The sequence below is a fragment of the Seriola dumerili genome, unplaced genomic scaffold (genome assembly GCF_002260705.1).
Source record: "Seriola dumerili isolate Sdu_G_001 unplaced genomic scaffold, Sdu_1.0 BDQW01000052.1, whole genome shotgun sequence".
Lineage (NCBI taxonomy): Eukaryota > Metazoa > Chordata > Actinopteri > Carangiformes > Carangidae > Seriola > Seriola dumerili.
The window spans coordinates 16,917,048-16,942,948 of record NW_019174307.1 but is presented as its reverse complement, the minus strand read 5'-3'; the positions used below and the strand labels follow the sequence as shown (position 1 = coordinate 16,942,948).

At 39.2% G+C, this 25,901-nt stretch overlaps 1 protein-coding gene across 9 annotated transcripts in view; it reads right to left on the bottom strand.

The window, feature by feature from the left end:
• LOC111218395 (dachshund homolog 1-like) overlaps window positions 1-25,042 on the bottom strand; it is a 109,675-nt gene extending 84,633 nt beyond the window's left edge. For 8 of the 9 annotated variants that reach the window (XM_022740678.1, XM_022740680.1, XM_022740683.1 and 5 more), the window contains exons 1-2: window positions 24,986-25,042; window positions 4,696-5,252 (exon numbers count right to left, since the gene is read on the bottom strand). In XM_022740678.1, coding sequence (XP_022596399.1) covers window positions 4,696-5,252; window positions 24,986-25,012 — 584 coding nt within the window. In that variant the 5' untranslated portion in view covers window positions 25,013-25,042. Of the gene's footprint in view, window positions 1-4,695; window positions 5,417-24,985 lie in introns of those variants that run through there. The other variant, XM_022740684.1, reaches the window with a different exon arrangement.
• Window positions 25,043-25,901: the final 859 nt, after the last annotated feature.

Below are 25,901 nucleotides of genomic sequence, written 5' to 3'. Positions count from 1 at the left end.
CAGCTTAAGTCTGTTGTCTATAAAAATCAAAGCTAATACCCCATTATGGTTGGTGAACATAGTAAAAAAAATAGGTCATTTTATTATACTGATCAATGTGGAAAAAAGACCTGATGTCCATTTTAAACCATTTCATTTTGGTAGAAGAATTAATTGGTAATTCAATTGCTGTTGCCGATCCAGTAAAGACATGCAAATAAGATAGGAGCTTGGACAACTAATGCATCCGACAGGCAAATTAACAATACAGGCCTCTTTGCCATGCAAATAGCCTCTAAATCCACAAATGACATTAGACAGTGTCAAACAAAGCCTCTTTAACAAGTGAAATCTGTGGTTTCGACAGTCTTGGCTCAGCATCATTGTAAGCTACAACGAAATGATCTTAAAAGAAAATGAAGAAAATGAATGTTACTTTTTGTCAACTGAGCTCGTCTGTGGATTTTTCTAAAAAATGTTTTAATTTGCACTTGTTACAGCTGAGTGAATGTCAAGTCAATAAAGCAATTCTGATTTTCAAGGAGACTATTTGCAAAAAAAAAAAAAAAAAAACACCTTGCCGCCATCTGCCAACTGCACAGTTGACTTGAGCACATGTACTGTACCTAATCAAATTTAGCAGAGCCCCACAGAAGGATTAAACATGTAAAAAAAAACAAAAACAAAAAAAAAGAACTTTAAATGCTTTTTTTTTTACTTCGATAAAGAAACAACACACAATATGAGGGCCAATTTGACTTTCAAGAAAGTACTTGAATAGATTTGGATTTTAAACAGCTTTGTATACCATTATCTCTCTCTCCCCCTCTCTCCCTCCATCTCTCTCCCCTTCTCTCTCTCCCTCTCTCGCTCTTTCCCTCTCTCTAATCAGGCATCTGTCACTCTGTTTTTGAAGTTATTATCGCCCAAGCTCCCTCTTGGATGTGGTTGCTGGGTGACGGGTATCTTAGCACCCACTCTGACTGGGAATGATTTGAATGGAATCCAGAAATCTCCCCTGAGTACCTGTAAACACATCCGTGCCTTGTAGAAAACAAATATATTATAAGAGAGCTCAGCAGAGGAGAGGAGGGAGAGAGACAAGCTGGCACCCTCAGTGGCAGCTCACACTGAGCGCTAAACAAAACAATTACCGTCATTTGCAAATATGTGTGTTTAGGCATAAACACTCAAAGTAAGAACAAGAGAGGTGATAGCTCTCATAACACTCGCTGTCATATCAGTATCAATTAGATATATTTGTTAAAGAAAAAAGTCGTTTCACTGTGACCTGTCACTCGTAACATTTCAGAGTCAGATCTGTTTGACTGAAACGAGCCAGGGAAAATCTATTTAAGAAGGGCATGTAAGTGAAAAGCCGTCCCATTCCCAGTGGTGGGACATTGTCTGGGGCGTGTGGTTAACCTTCAGGGGTAGACAATGATTGTCAATTAACTGCTGCATTTCTGCGCCCCAGCATCGGATAGCCTGCCTCCACAAAGCAGACCAATGAGAGATATGCGATATCTCTGCACCGCCCCCCGTGTTATAATAACCTTTCAGAGAGTTCAAGTGTCACACAGCAATAAGAACCTTTTCCATCCCACCGCAGGGAAAATGAAAAGGAAAACAAGTAGCTGGAACAGAGGGCTCCTGGAGGGCTCCTGGAGGGCCAGAGTCATAATGTAGGGGAGATTACTGAACCTGGATCAGTGTGGGAGCAAGAGCGAACACTGCTAATCTGGCACAAGAGTCCTTAGGAAAATGAAGGGGTCGAGAATGACTGTATTCCTAGTATCTTTAAAGATTAACAATAATTAGTTTAAAAAAAATATGTCACTTACTAGGCAAAGTACACATAGTTCAAACACTCACTGTAAAAAAAATGTAAGAGGAATCATACATTTCCATGTTTAAATCCCTCACTTAAATACAAATGAAATAAATAAGTACATAAAAATCCAACATCACAATTCGAAAATAAAATACTCTTGTCTATTTAATGCGCTCAGAAAGTGTTATGCTAAAGTAAGCATAGTTGGGAACAATTTGGCTAGAGCTTGTTTGTGTCCACATCAAAACTAAACCAGCGGGATGCAGCGGTGCTCTGTGATGCTATTCACATTCACACTGTGTGCAAAATGAGAGTAGTGTTGTTTTAACACAATAGACCGTGGGAGGGGAAAAAACAGCATGTGAAATAGTAAGACCCATTGTACAGGAGTATTATTCACTTCATTGTTACTACTCTGCCACTGTATAAAAAGAGTAGTGACATTGTGGTAATAGGGTGAGATGAAAAGCTAAACTATCTCAGGCAGCAGGCTGTTGTTGTGTAACCCAAGCGGGTTAACCGGTGAACTCAAATTCTTGTTATCTTACAGTAAGTCGGTACAAAAGGGAACATCGACTTTGGAGAGGGAACTTGTTTTCACCTACTGGGCAACCTGTGTCCTGTTTACTCCGACTGATCATTCTGTCAGCAGCAATTCAATGACAGACGGAGTAAAGCACACATCCCAGCAAATAAAATCAACTTATTCTAAGTAACAGAAGCCTTTTATCCAGCGGATGCCTCACTGTTCCATGATGTAATTCTCCAAATGGGGCAGGCAGGCGGGCAGGCCGGGTCTGAGTGATTGATTTCAGCCCAGCACCGGGAGAACCTGGCTGCTTTCAGAGACAATTACAGTCCTGTCCATGTGCCCGTAATAGCCCAGCACTTTAGCGTCATTAAAGCGACGCGAGGCACTGCATTATCCTTTAACCCCATCGCTGGCCATCCCCCCATTGACAACCCAGAGAGTTCAACCACATACTTTGTCACCTGAAGCCCCACGCCAGGCTTGAGAGGAGGATCACCACACAGTATGTTTCTCTCTATAAAGAAGGGAGGGGGGGTGGGGGGGGGTGTTCTGCTCCCTTGATGCTTTATGTAAATGATGCTTAAGCACCTAAGTGTACAGGTGAGTTGTCGAGACGATTGCTACTGGAATGGAAATGTGGAACTGCAGCATATTCATAAGCTCATGCTAATGTTGTGTGTAGATGTGTGAGGCTGACTGTTTTGAAGGATATAGTGTAAAGAGAAGAGAAACTGTGAAAACTGCAGGCTACGGAAAATGTAAATAAATGAACTACATGAGAGAGATTTAGAATTAAAAATGTTCAACTGTGATAATATCTCTCTCAAGTTTCCCTTACTTGATTTTGCATTTTCTGACCGGACTTTGAGGATCAAATTGTATTCAACCTCATCATATGTATGGATCTTAATGACACAAAATGGCACATTAAAAAAATGATCTGTTTGCACAGTAATTTCGGAGTGTGTGTGTGTGTCTGCTTTAGTGTTTGTGATTTTTCACATGCGTGTGATACTTAAGCGTTCATCCAAAAAGTCAGAATTAAGTTTAATCTCACACTATAATTTTCCAAAAATAATGTGTGCTTTTAAACTGAGACTCAAAGTGTTTATTGTTATTCCCCACTGATGCGAGCCTTTCCATCATATTTGCATTTCCAACTCATTTCTGGCAAGGAGATCAATATGGAATCAATCATAGTGACAGGTAAGATGGTAAATTTGACCAGGCTGAACCATCCTGTGAGACTCAGCGATACATCAAAGCTAGGAGCAACATAACAGTAAAAATGGCTTTTAATCAAATATTGATCGCCACTTAAATCACTCCATATTAAAACATATAGAGATGAAAATATTTGATTTTGGTAATATGGGGTGATGCATTAATTTGCACATGTGGAGATGTTTACCTTGCTCACTCTGTATTAATTTCCTTGTTTTACAGAAATCAAGGCTGTTTGATTTAAGGCAGATTCTGGTGTGTGTGTGTGTATGTGTGTGTGTGTGTGTATGTGTGTGTGTGTGTGTATGTGTGTGTGAGAGAGAGAAAATTATCCCTAGAATTTACAGTGTGAAAAAAAAAACTGGCTTCATACACGCTTTTTCAACAGGAACCCTGAGTGTATTATAACCTCTTAAAGAAATGTGCTGGCTATCAATGCGATATAAAAAAATATTCCATGCCATCAAATTCTGAGAATCTGGGTTTGTCTTGTTTACTTTCTAAAAATCTAACTTATCACAAGTGAAATCATATTACCCCTGTGGCAAGGACATATAATAAGGCATAACCTACTTTTAATTCCATCATTTAAAAATAAATTTGAGCTGGTAAATTAATAGAGGAATTACAGTAAAGTGTGGCTCATAAAAGATGACAAGGCTCCTGTTTCTGAAATTATCTTTGCAGTGGCAGCTCTACACCTGAAGTTTATTCAACAGCATAGTGAAACTCAGCAGAGGTGTAGTATACATTATCGATTCATTTGCTCAGAGGCAGACAGGCTATCCATCATGGCACAGCTTTGCCCTGCACGTGTTAAAAACTTTCACTAAACTTTTCCACTGATGTTGCGCGCTGGCCTCTTCCCGTCCAACAGAGAACTAACTGCCAGCACGTTACTTGAATGTTTGGGATGGAGTTTGACAGACACGCTAACGCACATCCACACGCACCTACACACGCTTAAACAATCGATTATGAAACTCGGCTGATAAGTTAATCATGTCGCTTGAGCCACTTGTTTTATAAAGGGAAAATGTCTCCCCCTTTCTTGCTCCTGCGCCTTTACGCACGGCTGTCCGCAAAGACATTTAAACCAAAATGCCGTACACAGCTCGCCACTAACCTCGCATTGGTGCAGTCGTTGTACAGAGTCTCGAAGTCTTTTCTGGAGATGAGTTTACAGCGGTTCACCCCGGGCTGGATGGCGCCGAGTCCTCTGAGGATGCGGACCTGCTCCACATTGCACACCACCGGCGTGATCTCCAGCCGCTTCAGCTTGGTGTAGACCGTGTGCAGTCCGCCGACCAGGTGCTTCAGGAACAGGTCGAAAGCCTGAGGAAGGCAGATGAGCTCGCAGCCGTCCACGGTGAAAGAAGCCACTTTGGCACCGCGCAACTCGACCATCTTGCACTCATTGTTTTGCGGTATGTTTTCAACAGGCGACGGGGTCGAGTACACGGGTTTGCTGGGGGGAAGAGCCGATGTCGGGATGCCCGGGCTGCTGGTGGCGAGGAGCTCTGATCTGAACAGGTTCTGTCCGGGTCCGGATGGGGGGGCCAGGGATGGAGATGGTGATGAAGTTGTCGACGGCGGGGACGTCGTCGCGGAGGGAGTCGAGATCGGAGGCGGTGGGACCAGAGGAGTTGGTGGGATCAGAGCAGCCGGTACGGCCATGGTCACCTACAGGAGGGGAAGAGAGTAGCCGAAGTTCAAAGTATAAAACCCAGCCTGCCGAGACACCCCTAAATGAAAGAATCCACGAGAGTTTAGCTCCTCAGATAAGTTGGGAAGTAAAAAGAGCTGCCGAAAAAAGGCGTGCTGAGTGAGGGTTTTGGGGGGGCTGAGCGGCGGGACAATGATCAAAGATAGGAGGAGGAATGACAGGAGGAAAATGAGCTGAAAAGTGCAGCTCCGCTCTGTGGATGAGTTGTTGTTGTCACACGGTACAGAGAGGGAGGAGCTAGGGGACAGTGAAAGCCTTTGAAGAACAGATAACTGGGTACTGGCTACCACTGAAATGTTTCAGGTCTGTTAAGATGTTGCCTCGTTTATTCCACGCATGAGAGATCCGGTTAAATCGGATCATGATCGTGTAAAAATTTGCAGGAATTGTTTTTTTCCTTTCTGTGGTCAAAAACAACATGCACTCACTGGGTATGTCTGAAATTTCAGGTATTAGTTATTAAACAGGCATAAAGGTTACACCTGCTATCCAACGGTATGCAAATCCACACAGTGTTCATGAATCTGAGAATTAATCACTCTATGCACCAAAATGTTTCGAAAACTCGTTGCACTGTAGTTGCTTACATTCTGTGACTATTTAAAAGCATTTTTGCAAACTTGTATTTTTTTTTTTTCATTCAGGCATTAATACTGAAAATGTTTTCATAACTTTAATTCTGATGTCATATTTTCTGACTGAGCATAATGACTCACTGTTCAAGGTACACCCTATCTGTGACCAGGGAAATATGTCTCATTTAATTAGTCCTGTCTGGTTATTGTATTTACACAACCAAAGTGGCTAAAGCTTTTTGTATGAAGTAAGAGCATATCACAACATGAGGTAATGGTTGTTTTTCAGGAATGGAAGTTTTGTATCCAAACTAAAACACTGTTTACATCACAATGTATACTGCATATATAAGTACACTTACTTATTAAAGTTTGACTGTAATTCTCCAGCACTTAGCACTCAGTTATATCATTATACAAGTTATATGGTACTACACATGCAGTGGTTCACGTCTTCCGCTTACTGTCCATTTCAGGTGCAATGCCAAAGATAACTATTATTTTACTATGTAAGAATTACAGATGAGCAGATGAACATGTCAAACAATGTGTCCTCAGGCAACATTGTTAAAATTGTTAATGAACTCCAATTTGCTGTAGATAAAGTACCTGAGAGAAGCCGAAACCTTCATATTGATAGTGCCAATTACATTTTGAGGTGGTGTGAGAAAACTACATTAGGTTAAAACCTAAAAAAAATAAAATAAACATTTACACACTGATCATAAAAACTGTAACTGTTTACTTTTAGGGATGGCTTACACAGTGATGTAGTGTCAACTCTAGAGATGGTGCACATACTGCATATCCTCCAGACAGAACACCAGCTTGTTCAGGGGTTATAGTATTTTATGATGCTGAATAGTGAACCAAGCTTAACCCAGCTCGAACGTGAACTCTCAAACTTTCCCTCAGTCTCAAACTCAGACAGAAGAGGAAAGAAGGATAAAGGCGGAGAGGGAGGGATTGACGCACTGTAACAGGGGTCAAGTCCGTGTACAGTAAGAGCAGCTTATATAGAGTTTACACATGTATTTAGCCACTGTGGCACATCTATGAAGCGCTGTGTATTTTCTAACAAATCAGCCAGGTTGGTGTAACACTACAGCATGTAAACATGCAGCAGAATTATCCCAAATCAGACAATTCATTAATACAATGCAACCCATTAAGATCAGGGCTTTAGTATGTTAGATAAGACTTGTAAACAATACTCAGCTTTTATGTTATTCAAGGTACGGCAGAAAAACCGCGAGTGGACTAATCAAACTCTGAGAGTTTTGCAGAAATTAAAGTGATGTTTAAGAATCAGTTTGAGTCAGCACAACCGTAAGGGTTTTTTACTTTCCGTCCCCCAACTTGGTAGTGCTCATTTCCTTAGATTTCCAATTAACTGGTGGGTCTGGAGACGCGTAATATTAAGGTGTAAGTCATCAAGAGGCGCGTTGCTTATCACAGTCAGCATTTGCCTTAATATTCTGTGTATTCCTGTTGTCCTGTTGTGTCAGATCAGCTTTAAGATAAGCAGTGTGCCATTTCAAAATTATCATTCAGGGAAAGAGGTAGCTTGTAGTGTAAAATCAATAGCTGCTTAAAATTCATTGCCAGGCAATCCATTTGCCCTTTATGTTGCTAACCTTTCACTTAAATATGCACCATATTAAGATTTCATTATATACAATGAATGTCACAACAGTTTGCCCACTATTTCTCTTGTTTGCATGGGTTAACTGCAAATCATTGTGCTTGTAATGTCTGAAAAATGACTTTCATTAACATTATGCAGGGGAAAAAAGGAAAATATGAGGAGCCTAATAGGTATTAAAAGGCACCACAGGATATGTATGATGTTTTTCGATACAAAGGCCTTTCAACAGACTGGGTGGGCTGCATGTGTTTGACCCCAGTTATGAAAACACAGCATAACACAAAAATAAAGTCTGTATACTGGTACAGTGATTTACATCACAATACTTTGTTGATATAATTCAGCACAAATGCAAAATCATTACTGCATGTAAAAGTCATGGGTGGGAACCTGTCTTGGGAGGAAGCAGCTTACTAGGAAAACTGTTTACTTGTGACAAAAATGTGCCATATATTTCCTTCAGGCATAGTGGAGCTTAGTAGCGGCAGTTTAAAATTGTCCTTGCAAAAATAGTTGGAAATTAACGCAGTGAATGAAGTTCCGAGCGTGACTGAACTAAGTCACATAAACAGTTAAGAGCTTTCCTGAAAGTACACAGAGGTACAGTACATGTGGATGAGATTGTGGTAAACAAATGACTATGTCAAAATGTAATCACCCAGTATGATGTATGGCATCAGGAAAGTGTTTGAAAATGTATAGATATGGGACAAGACTTGTGTATGATCAATGACACAGTATATTGTTTGATGTAATAATTTATTCACCCCATAAAGCTTTGATAAAACAATGTTGAAAAGCAATTTAAATTGAATTCATTTAAATGTCAATTCTCATGGTTAGGATTTTTCTATAATTGGCTATTTAATTAAAATAATTTTCATAGTCATTAATACAGCCAGCAACTTGTAGCGCACTGACGTGTTTTAATTACATGGTATTAACAAAATTGATATGCTTTAGAAAGCATGGTGAATAAGAAATAATTAGACCAATCATACATCATCCTCTTATGGACATTAAGTGTATCACAATATAATTGATGAACTTAAAAAACGAGAGAGATAAATAACTTTAATTGTACAGAGTTGGTGTACAGAGCTTGGAACAAAGAATCATACTCACGATGTATTATATTTCAGAGGCAATTCATTATCTGTAACATCACTTAGCTCTCTGTGCCCAGCACTCTCCTCTAACCTATGATTACATGACATTTGGAAGCAGTGATACTGTGTAGTCTTTTAAAATGTCCTTTTACCTAGTCTGCATAAATCTTCAAACTGTTTTTCTGCATGGGCAAATAAGTGGAGGGGGAGAAGCAGCTTCAGACATAAGAATCATTTAGATGCTTGGAATAAAGCACTTATTGATCATGAATATTTGTTTCTCAAAGGTTACACTGCCTTGACCCCATCTATCCTTAGACACCGTCCAACACAAACATGCCACTTGGGGTAAAGGGGTGATGTCAGAGAGCACTCTGATAGTCAAGGCTGCGTGATAATATTCTACCCTGGACACATCAACGTCTTTCCAAAAAGAATGGCTTCCCTCTTACTGTTAAGTTACCGAGTCTGAAGTGATATTGCTGTTATATTCTGATCCGAACCACTAACTTCAAGATGCAAAATAAGATCCTGAGACAGTCTACGTTACAGCTGATATAATTAGTTGATAAATCAGTTTATATGCAAAAAACACTCTAATGCAAATTCTTATTTGATGACTCACTGTTTTTTGTTGTTGTTTTATTTGTTTGTTTGTTTGCTGAGGGGTGTTTTTGACCATTTCCTTTTTAAAATAGAATAAGCTGATTCATCCATAATGAATATAATCATTACTTGCAGTCTCAGTCTACTTAAAACTGCATTTTTACTTCACAGCTGTTGCTTACACATACTTCACCAACCAATTCTGACTGTATAAAGTGAAAGTTAAGTCATCTTACGTATGTGTATGTACGTATGTAAAACAACACATCAACTAAAGTGACCAAAGATGAGAGAAAAGTAGATAAGTCAAGTCTAGACATTTAGTGAGAATTCTGGGAAATTAAATCTACATCAGCGACAAGTATATCACTGAGGTTCTCTACTTTGTATGGAATCACAATTTCCTCTAGTGCGATTGCATTATAGAATGAGATCATTTAGAACAAACAGTCATTTGTACACTTACAGTACAGAGTTAACCTAGACAGGTGTGAACTGTAAACATGGGTGACGCACGTGTACAATATTCCACCTCTTGATACGAGTGCAAAAGGCAGGACTAGGATTCAGATTAGCTAATAGAATGCCCCTTCACACAAGCTATGTAAAATAACAGCTTTCTGGTAATATAACTGCTCAAAAGAGGAGCAAATGGAGCTCACTTAATTTTCAAAGAGCCAGCCTCACCGATAGTTCCACAATTAGAGTAGTCACGGCCCACATCCTACAGTACTTCATTTGATGCCATGCAGCTTCCAATATAACTGGGGTGCAAGAAACAGAGAGATTTGTGGATATCTAAATTGCTAAAGCAGAAACCTGTATAAACAGCGGTAATTACCGGGCCATTGACAGTCTCTCAGTGTTGTGCTCATTCTGCCACAGCCGCAGTGATTAAAATGAATCCTCATCGACTTCTCCATTAAAGCGCTGGCAGGAGCGATCCCGTGACCTTTCCCCATTGATTGAACATAACAATCACAATTCAATTGTAATGCAAAGAGAACATTTGTTATAATGTACACGAGATGCATGAGCCATTTCCTGGGAGCGGGGAAGGGTAATCAATGGAGTGACTCTTGGCGTGATGCAAGGAGAATGAGGCTGTGTTTGCAGGCCCTAATTCATACAGCCCGCAGTGTATGATGGAAGGCAATGATATGCATGTAAACACTCTGATTTCTCTCTGCTCATCGTTCAATAGGATAACAACAAATCCTGATTTCTATATCCATATAACGGCCCTGCACTGCTATGATTGGCAGTAATGTGTACAAACAGCCTGATACACTTCTGATTCAATCTGAGATCAAAGTTTGATTCATGTATCGTGTCACGTGGTGATGTCTCTTTCAAATTATCTCTCAGAAAACGACAACTGCCATCTTTCAAGAGGAGCGACTTAATGTAACATATGACTTCAGGGACAACAGACTGTTGCCATGACACTCGTAGAATTACTAAGCGGAAGACTGAGTACCCACATAAACCTATATACTACTGGGACAATCTTAAAATGCAGCAGTACTGTATGTTCTAGTGACAGTCAAGCAAGGACAAGCTTGTAAAAGCGTAATTACTAATGATTAGCTAAACTCAAGCAAGTAAAACCACAACTTGCTCAATCCGTACACCATAGAAAAGAAAAGCATGATAGGCATAACAACCCATCACCATTCAGTCCCATTTTAAAAGCTGCACTCGATCATGTCTTTCAAAAACTGTCTTATGAAGAGTGTATGCGAATGATGTCCTTAAGGGATTTCTTTTTAGAATCAGGAGATTATAGTTTACACGGACATTAAACAGATTAAACCAGCCAGCTCTCTAAAGGCAGTTTATCTAATGGAGAAAATGTGGTATGCTAATTGAGAAATTCCGATGGTAAAACTATATTTAAACCCCTCTCCCTCTCTCTCTCTCTCTCCTCACTCACCCTTTCTCTCTCCACTAGAGGATTTTAGTTTGGCTTGATGAAATCAAATGGCTAATCACAGCCATAAGCTGCGAGACGTTAGCTGAGCGAAACAGTGTTTGCCATGCTAAAAGGTAATTGTCTCGGAAAACTTCATCGATGACAGATTCAATTCCATTTAGTAAATGTTTAATAAATGCTGTACAAACAGGCAGGCCTATCTCGTTGTGCTTAGAAAACAAAGGGAAACTTTAATTGCTTTAATCATCCCTAGCTTTGACGTTGTTATTGGCCTTAAAAATAGCAGTTAACAGAAACTGTCCTGCTGAGGAAATTGAACCACATTTGGAAAACGATCCGTAATTAAGATAGGGGCATCCCGAGCAGCTAGGTCCAGGCGAATTGTTGTGACTAGGAAAAACATTCCAAGTCATACAAAGCTATTCAATTAACAGAAGGACCCAAGGAAAACAACCTCCCTATTATGTATCACTTACTTTAATCAGATTGAAAACGATTGTATTCCTTTTTGAAAATCCCTTAACACAAACATGTTAATTAACAGATAGGAGGGTGGAAAGATGTATTTTTCATTAGTGGGTGAAATAATGTTCCCCTTTAACATCAAGGAAAATCAACTGCTTACTGCAGTTAAACCAGTCAGCGGTGTAAATTCCCTGCCAGCATTTTTATTTAAAACCTCATTAATGTGTTTCAACCCAGCATAGCTGTACCTTTAATCTGCACTAAAAGGAAATAATGCGTTTCCTGCTTTATTTACCAGCCTTACTTAACAAGTGTTCCTGTACAATTAGAATTGTTAATAGATCTGGAAACAAAAGGACTTTGAAGGTGGGAAAGTGCTGACATTATTTCACAGGGGAAAAACACTCTTGAGAAAAAAGATCTGCTGTAAATGTAGTTTCCTGGAACACAGGCACACTGCAATGTTGGTCTCTCTCATTAGAAATGCCATGCACAGGACATAAATCAAGGCCCGTAAAACATTTCATTGCCACACAACACTAAATTACACACTTGCTGGTTTGCCATACTGATTGTGTTTAAACATTGTAATTTTACTTTATTCCCATTAAATCTATGCAGAGTTTTACAATCCATAAACAGAGTATCTGTAATAAAAGTTAATAAATGTCAGAATTTGCATTTGGAAAAAAACACCCTGCTACATTTTTGCAAATATCAATCTATGAACCTTTCAACATTTCGTCAAACAAAATGCTAATTGTACCTTTAGGAATTTAGGCGACAAGTGACAAGAAATGAGATGCAATGTCCTTTGGAATCAAGAAATCTGCTAAGATGGAATACATTAGGTGAGAGGCCAGAGCAAAGTGGAAAAGGACTGTTGGTACAGAACAAAAGAAACAGGATTATATAGTATGTTATAATGAGCAGTGGCAGGATATACACTCAGTTGTCAGTTTATAGCTACAAATAGCTAACACTGATGCAGTCTAACACAACTGTCTTACAATGAATCCTATCATCATTAAGGTTATAATGTTCGGTTTTTTGTTGAAACTGAATTAAAGAGGTGTTGACTCAACTGGATAATCATTTTGGATGGTGTAGTTTGTGGTGCTGTCCCGCATTATACAGAGAGGTGTGTCTGTTGTTAAGCCCATCCTCATTGGTTTGAATGCAGTAACAAAATAATAGGAACACCTCTCAACAGGCAGTGAAGTTTGACAGTACCACAGATTTTTCTACAGTTTTTTTTCACAACAGTTTATATGTTCAGGTGTAATTTAATGGTATTTAAATAATAAAGACACAATTTTGCCATTTGGCCCTTTTGTTTGTCTACCTCCTATTAAATGATATTGGGATAAGATACACGGAATTGGTCATGGCAGTGTTACACATGAGACATTTAAAAAGGCTGTCCTCTCCTAAAAAAAAACCCATAGGTCATCTGTGCCAGCAGCTTATTATGACCCATAGTTAGCCATAGTTGGTTTGATTATTAGAGATCGATGGAAAACCGAAAAAAATCTTGTGCTACTTATGAACTAAAAATCCTCCCAGCCTTGTTTTAGTCTGCTGATACTGATCAAGGTATTGGCCAATCCAGAGTATTGATCTAATATCGGCACTCTGTTTTGATTTTTAATTTAATATCTGTATTCCTTGTTATGTGGAACAGAGAGATTGAAAAAATTACTGTGTCTATCTATTGTGACAACATGAGGCAGTACATTTTAACTACACTGTACAAAACAGATTTTTATTTTTGGCCAGTGGAAACGAGTTGTAAACTCAAGACTTACATACCATCACTCTGAAGTCGATATAGCTAACTTGCTAGCAAGCATATACTTGTTTACACATTCATAAATTAAGGAACAATATTAACATTAATTCTGAGTCGTGTTTCTGGCCACCGAACAAATGGCAAAGTACAATACTCACTTGTCTTGTAGCTCCATTTTTGTTCTCTACTAACTCCTGAGGGAAATATTTCGATCTAGACCCTCTAAATGCTCCACTATATTCACCTGCTAGTCACTAGCTTTTTAATATGAATCATTCATGCCTGGCAAAAACCAAATTAGTTAAGGTCAGTATCAGCACTGATACCAATCTAGGATATCGGATTACTGTATCATAAACCAAGCTGAACGCAAACTGCTCACCACTTCAACAGCGTCAACAGGCTGTAAAATTGTAAGGAATCAGTGATGTGTAGCCATTGTTAGTGTGTCACATGGTCATGGGCATGTTTATTTATCATGATCACCATATGATACTCATATTATGGTGCATGATATGATACTAAAATTTTATATTATGAGTTAATACAAGAAGCCATTCTTCATTTTAGTATCAAAGCTGCAATATATCAAAAAGTCTTGGCAGGGCAGCACCATGTGCTATAATATCTCTCAGTTTGCAGTAGGTCACTATGCTCTGCTGACTTAATAAACTATGCATCCAACAATAATGATTATTCATGTCATTCTTCAAAGATCCTTGAGAGGATCTCGATGCAACAGCGTTTCAACCTTTCGTATTAATTCAAGCTTGGCTAAGAATGTACCATCTGGGCCCTTGTACTTCATGATTAATGCCAAAGAGTTGATTCATATGTGCAACTGGAGTTTAATAAACAAGGATTTCAGAGTTAAATGGCACATACAAATGCTTGGGATGAACTCATTCATAGTATCTAATTTGTGTTCTTGGTAATAAAGCCCACTCATAATTGCCCGCTCCAATCATCTCGAAGATACACAAATATGGGGATTTTGTGATTAGCATAATGTGCCTCTTCCAGAAAGAAAATAATCCTACAATTCTAAGATGCCTTCAGACATATGTACATAAGATTTTTTATTTGGTCCAAATTAACTTACTACTGGTACAGCATGATTAACACTGGCATAAAAAATAATTACTGCTCATCATTGTACAGATTAAGCACCAACAAACTTTTCCCTTTTAAAACGATGTTTGTACTACACATTATGGTTTGGCAAACAAAATCAACTCTGTAATCCTTCTCTTGCTCACATACTTAGTTTATTTCAATGTCACAATGCTTGCTGTAGTCTCCATAAAGGAAGGCAATTGGGCTGCTGATAGTATCCCAGAGTGACATGCAGGTAACACACAACAGTGACCTCTACAGGAACACAGAACACATCAACTGCAATCTAGTTCATGCTGATTGTAATACTATCTCATGACTCTGCCTGTCTCTTAGATGTTTTCAGGTCATGGATCCCAAATGGACACATGAAGCCAAAATTACGATCTTTGTTGCTGATACAGTATTGAATTTTGTTTTATTTCCTATGCTTTCACACAGCCAAAGTATGGAAGTTGTTCTTATAAATGATTTGATTTTATACTGTATAGTGTATACAACAATTATTTCTTAATTATTTTGGGGTCCTTGGATCTGGCTCAAAGACCAAATAGGACCCAATGACTGGTTTAGACAACCTTAAAAGATAATCTAAATATTGTTTAACTTATCATTTTTACTTTAAAGTATGATGTTGTTGATGTCAGTTTTACTATAAGCTGCATATAGCAATACACCAACATGCAGACATTATGGCAAGGTGTAATGCAAACAGGTGAGGCTGCTGCATATCCAAAAAGTAATGCCCTCACAACCCCCCAACCCCTCTGCTTTTAGCTGAAGACAAAGAACAGTGCAGAGCAGTGTCTTTAGTGTGGTAGAGGAGGAATGGGAGGGTGCCAAGCCACGCAGACCACAGCCAAGTGCAGGATCACGGAGGAGGAATGAATGATGCTCAGATAAGGGACAAAGTAAAGAGGGCAGACCAAACAGGAAAACTAAGAAGGGAGAATGTGCGGGGCGTTGCCTGCCTGAGCAGGAAAATGCGCTGATACGAATATGTTGCATTCTTTTTTGTTTTTTTGCTGTGTTGTGTAATGGTGTGCCGTATGTTTTTTTTTTTACTGAAGTAAACATAGAAAACATTTGTGTTCAGTGATGCACACAGACAGTGCATATCTCTGACAATGCAATCATTACAAAAAATTTTAAGACACTTTCAACAAATCCTTAAACTCAGGTCTCTGTTAGTTTTACCGCTAACATAAGATAGTCTTGTATCAAAAAATCCTACATCCAGAGCATTACCCAAATCTAATCCATTGCTCCTTGGCCCACATCCCATCTGTCTACCAAATTTTGTGCAGATCTGTTGAGATATCGAGCCAACAAAGAGGCAGAAAAACGAACTAACTAGGCGGAAACATGTAACTTCTTTAGTGGAAGCAATAAATCTGTGCTGAACACTTTTACTGCAATGCAATGCATCTGTAACAGATTTGTGCAGTGGTAATGGATACTTTCATTAGAAATAAATGAACTACCATTGAAGAGCAACACATTTGACACTTAAAGTGTGGTGAGTGGGGATAAAATAAGCAACTGTTGAGCGAATGTACTCACGACACAATTACAGACCTTAAAATGCAAAATTAGTAATTGAGAATATAGGGCCAGAGTAAAAAAAAAAAAAAAAAAAAAAAAAAGAAAAAAAAAAGGGAGTAATCTGCTTCTTTTCCCACACAAGGGACCAGGAGAACACAGGCTATGCTGTACCCCCCTTTCCTTTTTACCAGAGTTCTCCTTTATGCATTCAAATTCACTTCAGCAGCATAAAATTCTCCCAAGAGACAGCATTGTCCTCCTGCTTGTCCCTTGGGCTTCCCATCTCTCAGTAACATCTCTTCACTCCACACAATTTAGCCCTGCACCTAGCAGACAGACTTTTTCCACAGTACCCTCTTTTTAAATAGTTCAATGCAATTTAATGAAAATTAATTAAAATGCTTTTAACAGCCACCACTGAATGCACAGAATGTTTAAAGGCTTTGTGCAAATTTTTCCTCTTCAGTCTTTTTTTTTTTTTTTGACAAGGACAGTCTGAAACAAATGTACTGAATAGCCTTTCACTGGTTTTACTCCCTGAATAATAATCTCTGTTGTGTTATTATGTGCGAAAATAAAGGGTACACACATTTTTCCCTCTCTCTGTCTGGTTGCATTCAGGAAACTTAGAATAGCAAATTTTACACTGATGGCTGAGTTGCAATTGCAGTTACAAATGTACGAACACTATACTTTCATAATAACGCGGTCCAAATGTTTCAAAAGGCGCATAGGTCTGCTCTAGTGAACTTGAATGTGTGATCCTTGGTGCATAAAGTAAGCATAAGGCCAACTCTATAGCAATGAGGCTTTACTGAATGAAATGAAAAGCCTAAGGCATCAGAGTTAATACATTAACATGGGAGGACTAACAGACAAGAAATACTAAGAAGTGAAATAGAACAAATGACAGAGAACACTGCTGAAAAAATGATTATTCTGGTTTATATTTTCAAATCTTTCTCACTCAAGTGGTGATCATCAGTTAAACTCTAAAAAATGTGGCTTTGTAATTTTGCAGGAAAAAGAATAAATTCATACAAAACGGCAGTGTGGGTTTATCTCTCAGATATCATGAGGTGGGCCAGAGGCTCTCGCGGCAGAAAAATCATCACATAAACCACTTTTGTGGGAGTGATTCCAAAGTATCACAATATTATCATATCTATTCACTAGTAGCATGATGCAAATAGGCTCAATGGCAAGCTTGCCTCTACAAAACTCTCCCACAGGGTTCTAATAAAACATTACAATTTCCCACTCTCCATTCTCCCTCAGAAACGTACCAGTCTGCAGTCCTGTGATCTGCGATAGACAAAATGAGACGCAGCAGCTACAACAGAACTGAGACGCAGCCAGAGTATTCCCTGTGCTCCTTGAATAGATAATGCTTTCCCTTCACATTCCTTTATTCTTTCAAAAAGAATGCATCAGAGGCCAAATATTAATTCTTCTCGTCATATGGAGGAGCTACGCAAGTGGCATACTAGGATGGGCTTTTGAATGATTAAGGGAACACATAAAGGGTTTCTTGTGGCGCTTTGAACTTTCCACAGAGTTCTGAGCACTCTCAACTTATTCCCCACTCTGCAGGAGACTTGATGTTAAAAGACAACATTAATGAAAGCTCTGTAACAGGTAGAGACAGAGGGATTAATGCAATCTAAACACAGCAAGCCGTACAGAAGTGGCTCTGGCTAGCAGGTGAATGGGGAAACACTTTTCCTTACTTTTACCCTTTCCTCCCACCATGAATCTCCTTTAAAGAAATGCCAATAGATCTGATTGCCTAATTCTCTATTCCCTCCCTCCCTCCCCGAGCCCATGAAGATGCACGTGTGGGGGAATCACTTCAAGGAATGACATTGACTGGGGAAGTGCTGACTTGCACCACTGTTTGTCTTTTGATGTGAGAGATCAAATCAATGTACACGGCGTTCTCCGAGCAATGCGCAGGCAGATTAGCATTAGCCTGAAGGTGCCTGCTTGCCCTCAATCATTAGCGTTTACGTCTGACTCTCCAAATAATCAGGATTTACTCAGTGCTGTTGTGCGCTGCATTGATAGGTGCAAAAACAGCATAACATTCAAGATGGAGGATAATGTAAGGCTGTCATAATGAGACTAACACCTACATAAGCCGTAGACACTGCCTGACACTGACATTTGTTATTGGTGTGAGCTGTGTTATTTGTCACTGGTCTGGTGTGCAATGGTGCCTTCACATGGAAAATACCACAATGAGATCTCCTGAGTGCTTAAGTCAGATGGATTGAATGTTCTTGAACACTGATAAAGGTTGATTTCAGGTTGTGCTAACATTATTGTGGGCAAACTAATGCAGAATAATTGTCATATTTTGTCCTGTCAAAACCCAGAACAATGACATATTTAACACTCTGAAGTTTGACTTTGCATCACAAGTGAGAAACTAGCACACTGTGTCAATATTTGAATATATTTAGATTTAGATTTAAGTTTACTTCCTGACAAAAGCATATCCTGACTGTCGTATCAGTGTTGAAACACAAGTGCTCAAACAATAATTGCGTAAAGAAACTATTAAGGGGTACAACTTTGAGATTAAAAAGGTATAAGGATCTTGGCAGTGCATTTGAATTCATACTGTTTGCCTGTAACTTCATGCTAATGATCAAAGTTAAGGGGGGGATTCTCCTGAGTGCAAGTTATGAAGATGAGATGGGGAGAGAGAGGGAACGGGAGGGGGAGAGAGAAACTGCTTTGCTGCCCTGCTTTGAACACTTTTACACTTTCCAACAAGCTTTGTTTTTTAATTGGCTGAAATTAATCTTAGGGATGTAGATGCCTGATTTGCATTCATTAAAACCCAACCAAAAGAAGTCATGCTTAATTCCAATCAAATTTGCTTAATTATGCATGGCGAGATATTCCCCAATGAGCTGTGGATTTTTGTTAGACCCTTTTTTTGTTTCCTATAGCAAATAAAATGTAATGAAGCTGTCTTTTTGTGTTTTACTGAATGTTGAGGAGCATATGAGGAGCACCTTGAGCCTGGGCTGAAAACAATATTACTGCTAAAGTAATTATAAGAATCTGCATTTTTCATTGTTAATTGTGGATGTCAGCATCATTAATTTTAATTTACGGCAGGCAATAAAATTAAGAATACTTTGTGCTGATGTTTTAAATCATGCCTGTGAAGGGGACACATAATGCAACTTAAATCTCAAGTAGATATTGATTGGGGTGGATGGTCTTTTCTATGAATCTTAAATAGGCAGACGCTGGGAATCTGCTTAAGACTTCACTTTTACGAGTTAACTCCAGCACCAGATAGCACAAGTGCAATACAATTAAAGAAGTGTCAGTATATGCACACACACATATGTACGTGTGCACACACACATACTTAATCAGCAAACTGCGTAACAGGAAGATCATAAAGAAGCGAATGCAATCCACTGTAATCTAACCGTGACTAACTTGAAGAGTTTAGAATAAGAACACGCCTACATATCCAAAACCAAGTAAATCTGAACAATTTTCAATAGTCCTTGTTTTGATATTTTGACAGTCATATTAATTAGTTTGTCGGACATTGTCAGACTGTTTGTATAGACAGAATGAAAGCAGAGTGGAGTAGTTTGAGGTGCGGTACTGTACAGCACGTGGTCTATGGGGGATGACATTATGTGTTTCTGCTCCAACACTTGATTTATAGCTTCATTTGGACTGTGCTTGTACGAAACACATCCTGCTGCTGCAGGAGCTTTAGTGCATTGTAGTCTGAAAACAAAGGAAGAATAAAATTGATCTTTCTGGACACACACAAAATCAATGAATGGCTATTTCCTGTTCCATGGCATGTTAGTCCAACTGACTTGCTCAATCCTTGAACTTTGCGTTGTGTCCTCATTGCTGGAGAAGAAAGGTCTTCAGAGTTCAGTGGAAACTTAAGATGATCATTTCAGATTCTCTGGATCAGAGAATTTTTGTTTTCACTCTCTGCTTTGACCCTTAAAGAGAAAATATTGGAAGGACCTTGGTTTCACATTTGTGCTAACCTTTACTTGTTTGATTATTATAACTACGAGCTTATTCAATGTTTTATATTTGCAACCTGGTGACTTTTGCTGTATCCAACTTTTCAATAAAATAATAATAATGTAGCTGTTACAGCCAAAGGGAAACAAAGCAAAACTTATTCATAAATGTATGTCTTGAAAGGTGTGTACTGATTTTGTTCAATTCAACGTCCTTGACTATTATTCCAGAGGATGTGTTTGTACCTGTTGTACAATGCATTCTGTTCTCCAACGAGGTGATTGTGTTTCCAACACAAAAAGACTCAACAGTGATGTTCAATTGTTCTCTTTCAGGCTGGCTGTTAGCCAGTGGCTCCTTCATGACACATGGAGCTGGTACACTATCAGCTCCCCTCTCCTCTTCCTGTCTCCTTTCCTGGCGGTGACTGAAGCAAGTCACTCTAATGCAACAATGATGGTGATTTCACTCTGCTTATCGAAGCGAGTAAGTACTTAAGCAGCTGCTTGTACTTTGATCCAATTTACTTCCTGAATGTGTGCTTCCTCATGCACAGTAAACAGGCCTGCCTAAACTGTCATTAGTTCAAAGCCAAGGCAAATAGTTCACATGATTATTGTTTGCTCCTTTTTTTTGTTCTGCTTTGTACAGTAGCTCTGTTAACAGAAGAGAGTTAACTTAAGTGACAGGCCTTCTCACTATGGGGCATATTTCAGGTATCAATTTGTAAGTTATGGCAATGGCTGTAATTCAATCTTGCCAGCGGAGCTCTGGAGGTTGAATGGGTAAGCCATAAGTTGAATACCGCAACCTTTAACATCATTGTGTGTTTGACTCATCTCCAAGGACAGGACAGATAAAAGATGATCAGTAAGAAAATTGATAGCACTGATTTAATAAACATCCTCAAAATGATCTCTGTGACCTGCAGGTAGCGTGGCAGTCACTCGTACTTCTCCTAGGTTAAAGAATCAAGTGAGATGATTCATTTGAGTGACTGAGGTAGTTGAGTTTGATGGATCATTCCTAAAAGCATCATTGCTAATCTTCAGCTCCTCTTTTTTAGGTTATTCACAGATCAGTGAGTTTTCCGGCTAATCCTGGACCTGACGCTGCTCTTGTCTGTGTACATGGTATTCATCATACGCTGACAGGGAGAGTCCTTCAGACGACAAATAACCTTCAGAGAGGGGAGGCAGGCAAGCAGTAGGTGTGCAGTTATTTTGGATACATTTCACAGTGGAGTAGGAAAGCTGCATGGGGAGATGTATGGTGTCCTTGTTGGGTGCGGAGAGATGGACCCTTCTCCGTTTCCTAGCATAATCATTCTGAGCCTCAGCCATGCCTTCGACAACTCAATCAGACAGCCCTCTACCTGTAAAGTGGCTGGGTTGATTTGATTGCCATTTTTATTGGATCCCGGTCACATAAATCAAACCAATGGGGACGGCTGTACAGACGTGACCACTCGTCATTCGCTAGTAGCCTTGGAAACATTGTTTCGGGGGCCGCGTGGCTGTCATCGGAGGTAAATCAGGGGTCTGAAGTTTCTTTCCTCCAACACAGGAGCAATGGAGTTAAATCATCTTGAAAATTGATGTCACTGTGCCCAAGTGTTTTCACCTATCCCTTGGATAGAGTCTCATCAACTGGTGACAATGTCAGCACTTTTACCCTTCTCTCAAAAAAAGGATGCTTCCTGTCCTCAGGCCTACAGGCCTGTTGTGCCCGATAAGAGCTGTTACAGCTTTGACCTTTTTCATTACAGATTTTTGTCTGCTTGTTTAAAATGTGATAAAATGTTTCGCTGCCAAATCAAACAACTAGGAACTTTAACATTTAATGGACAAATATGCAATAAACTTTTACTAGTAAATTAGTTGCCTTATATCCTCAGTTGCAATCAAGACAACTACATCAGACAGTTAGCCTATTTGTACTGTGAGAGTAATGTATCCTGTTAAATAAAATAGATCTCTCTTCTAGGTAGTAAGCTCAGAGACCCTGTCTTTGAAACTTAATACATTGTTCCTCGCTAAGCACTGTCTGGTGAGCTTTTTGATTCAGTGTGAACTGATTAAGTCTATCATGTCCACCAGCGCTTACAGTGGGAACATATTAGATTAAATACAGGTAGCTAATTTCCTCCTCTGCATGGGTGAGTGGGAGTATGAATGAAAGTGATGTAAAATTAATTTAGACCTCTAAAATTTTGATCACGCCTAGGCTATTTTGGTGCTCATGATGACAAGTAATAGGACGTTGTTGCTTTCTAACCTCACGATATTACCACGTTTGCCTATAGGGCTTTCAGGATCAATTTCATTCAGCATAAATATCACTTGATCTGTAAAACAAATTAGAAATAATAAAAGCCATAAAAATGCACCCAAGCTTTATTGAGATGTCCCTTCTAGCTATGTGTCAAGACTGAAGACATTAATGATACACGGAGGAGAGAAAATTACCATCTAGGATACGTCCGAACCAGTAAACTAGTAAACAAGCTGGCCGTTAGGAGTGGGGATGATTTGAATCAACAAGGGTGAACAGATATGGATACTCGGCGCATTAGTGTTAATAGGAATAGATTATGGAGGGATTTCGTGGAGTGACCTTCAGTGCACTAATTGAAATAGTATTCCGAGTCAGCAGTGGAGTAATCAACTTAAACACAGAATCATAAATCATCATGAATAGCGCTGTCACAACCAAGCCATTAGCCTCGTGTTTTTTCCCCAGCAACCTCATGAAAATATCTGCCACACCGATCCGTAGGTTAATAGGAACAGAAATGGCATTTAGAGTCTATTTGGATCAAATGTACTGTGAGCTTGAAAGTAGAACTTTGCTAATTTGCAGGTAATGTGAATTGATGTAGTAAGGGCTGAAGATAGTTCAGGCAATGAGTCAACACAATAACTCCGTGGAAAAGACGCAAGCGCTTGATAAAGCCTCCATCATAACATGGCTCTGTGACAAGTCCTCTCTTCATGTGACCAAGGGGCCCGGTAGAGGCTAGATATGTTATCAGCCAGGGGTTAGGTAATCATGTTAGCTTAGTGTGACCTTTGTCTTTTGTTATTAATTATGGCTGACAAAAACACAATAAATTGTGGGACCTTAGAGCCACACTTGCTCTCTCCAAGAATGTGCAAGGAGCAACCTGGGTGATCAACCACAACACTGTGTTTGTGTGTGACATTGTAGGTTGTTAGTAAGAACGGTCTTTATTAGGTCTAATCCACATAATGCAAATTTAGTTACTTATTATCACTAAATGCCACATTTATTTCAAGTATCGATGGAGACTGCTTTGTCAAAGTTTACAACATCTATATTAATATCAACAAGTGCTCCAGCAGTAAATAGCTTTTTAATTGCAACTAAAGTGAACGAATTAGATACTAAACAGTCGGTTAGCGTCAGTAAAATGTCTTTCACACAACAATACCCAGCAAACTTGTCAGAAATGCTGATAAGAGGGCCGATCCTGAGCGCTTACATGGCATTAATCAAATAGCAGGTCTAATTAAAAGCGCTTTAAACAAAGCTTTTTTTCTAAATGTTGCTCAGGTATGGCAATAATTTTTGATCAGTCAAGCCTGGAAGACAAATAATTAGAACTGCCACAGCGGCCTGATGAGTGATGTCAGCATCTCCGAGTGACCTTCCCCTGCTAATTAATTTTCATTCCAGGGAAAAAAGACCCCGTTGTTGCACATTATTAATTGAGTTCATGAAAAGATGCACCTGATTAATTTTTGTTGATAATACTTGTCATTCTGGCCGCCGTTCGTAATCATTTCATGGGTTTTCATCTTAGTGTTTTTCAAAGTTGATCTAAGTCATCTTTACTGGAGATTAATTTGTCCAAAGTAGAGCTGCCCCGTCCCAACAGACAGCAGGGCTTCAGTCTATCTCACTTAGATGCCTGGAAAACACATGGTTTCTCTGTATCAGCGTTCATTTAGTCTTATTTACCCTTACACATTTATAGTGGGCACATTATGAGAGTAAGTGAGAATAATCAACCTTAACAGTTAATAATTAACTTTTACCACCAAACCATGTTAGGAATGTATACCACCACTACAATACTAAATTGGAGTTAAGGTGCTTTGTAAAATAAAGTTAAGGCATCAAAACACTTAAAACTTATCCACAAGGCCGTTTGCTCAATATTTCAGTAGAATGCCATGAAAACCTAACAAGAATAGAATACATGAAAACCTAATGTAAAATTGCAAACCATTCACAAACATGAACTGGAGTTTTCCTCTGGAATTTTGTGAAATGTAATCTGCTTTCACAGTGGATGGGCATCCAGACGAGTGCACAGGAAATACAGTCCAGGAAGCCCAATTTGAGTATTACAGTAGACTGATGAGTTTGTAGGCTTATCAGATGCCAAAGCACTACACAGTGTTTTATAATACTATGAGGCGGGATTTTACAACTTATTTCCAAGGTTAAACTGCAGAATTACCCCATTCAAGTTACACTGTGCTGTGGCAAGAGCTGGGCCGGGTTCAGCTTTACTAGGAAAACAACCTCACGTTTTCTCTGCTGTGCCAACACAGCGGCCTCATTCTGGCTGGTAATATGATGGAGTTCAGGAAGAAGCCTGCACCAGCCTGCACCATGTGAAACTGATGTGCTGATGCAGTCTACACATCTTTTTCCCCAGCAGCAGCCTCTGCTTCTGCTGTCGTAAGCTGTACTATTTGTCATAGAGCTAGCAAAGAGTTCTCTTAAGAAAACATTAAATGTGTATGACAGTTACAGCTGAGGTTAAATAGTTCTACTATACTATACAATATCAAATCTTCTTTCTAGTGTTAGTAACCGTAACAAGATAACAACTGTTACCTTGACTTGAGGTCGACTTGTCATCATCTTGGGAGTCGGAGCAACTTGGCAACATTCTCAAACCAGGAGGAGTGGATGGACTGTAACGACAAGGCGCAGCAGCCACTTTGCTGGGAAAATCCAAAACACTGCAAATTCAGAGCATGTTGTCCTATTAGGTTGTTAGTATTCCCCATATCATGCACACACACTTAAGTTTTAGCTGTATTTTCTTTCACTTTGCTAAAGTTTAATCCACTCTTCTGAGCATTCTAACTTGTCCACCATAACAAGTTCACAGAATGGAAACAGAACCTGGACAGAATCACATAACACACACATGGGAATACTACAACTATTTCCTCTTGGTTGTATGCCTCCGCCAACCAGTCAAGTTGCAGTTTACATCCATGTCTATCCAGACTCATATATGTAGTGAAGACTTTAATAAAAAAGATACTAGCAAAGTTATCACTATAGTGAATAATTTTCAGTGAGGCAAGTAGTTGTGTTGTGATATAGGGGTATATAAATAAAACTGATTTGAGATGACTTTGATAAGCTTTGTTGTTCTTGTTATGATGTATGTCTACTGTGTTAGTGTGTATTGAGAGAAGCAAAAAACAGAGTCAAATTCCTTGTATGTGCTCACATGCTTGGCCATTAAATTTGATGTTTGATAGAACACAAAGTTGTAGTCATGGCAGTGGACAATGCTTCAGATATGGATGTCACTGCAAAGATGCTACAAATTTGAAACGTGGATGCTTAACACACATCTTCAACCTGGCAGCACAGAGGATCTATACAATCACAGCAGTTTCAAGGTGTGCACCCAAGATTAGTGTCACCTATTCAGTAACTGACCAAATGTGAAATATAGTCGCAATCTCCCCTTCTGTTCCCGAGTTACAGCATTGAATAATGGTCAGAAAAG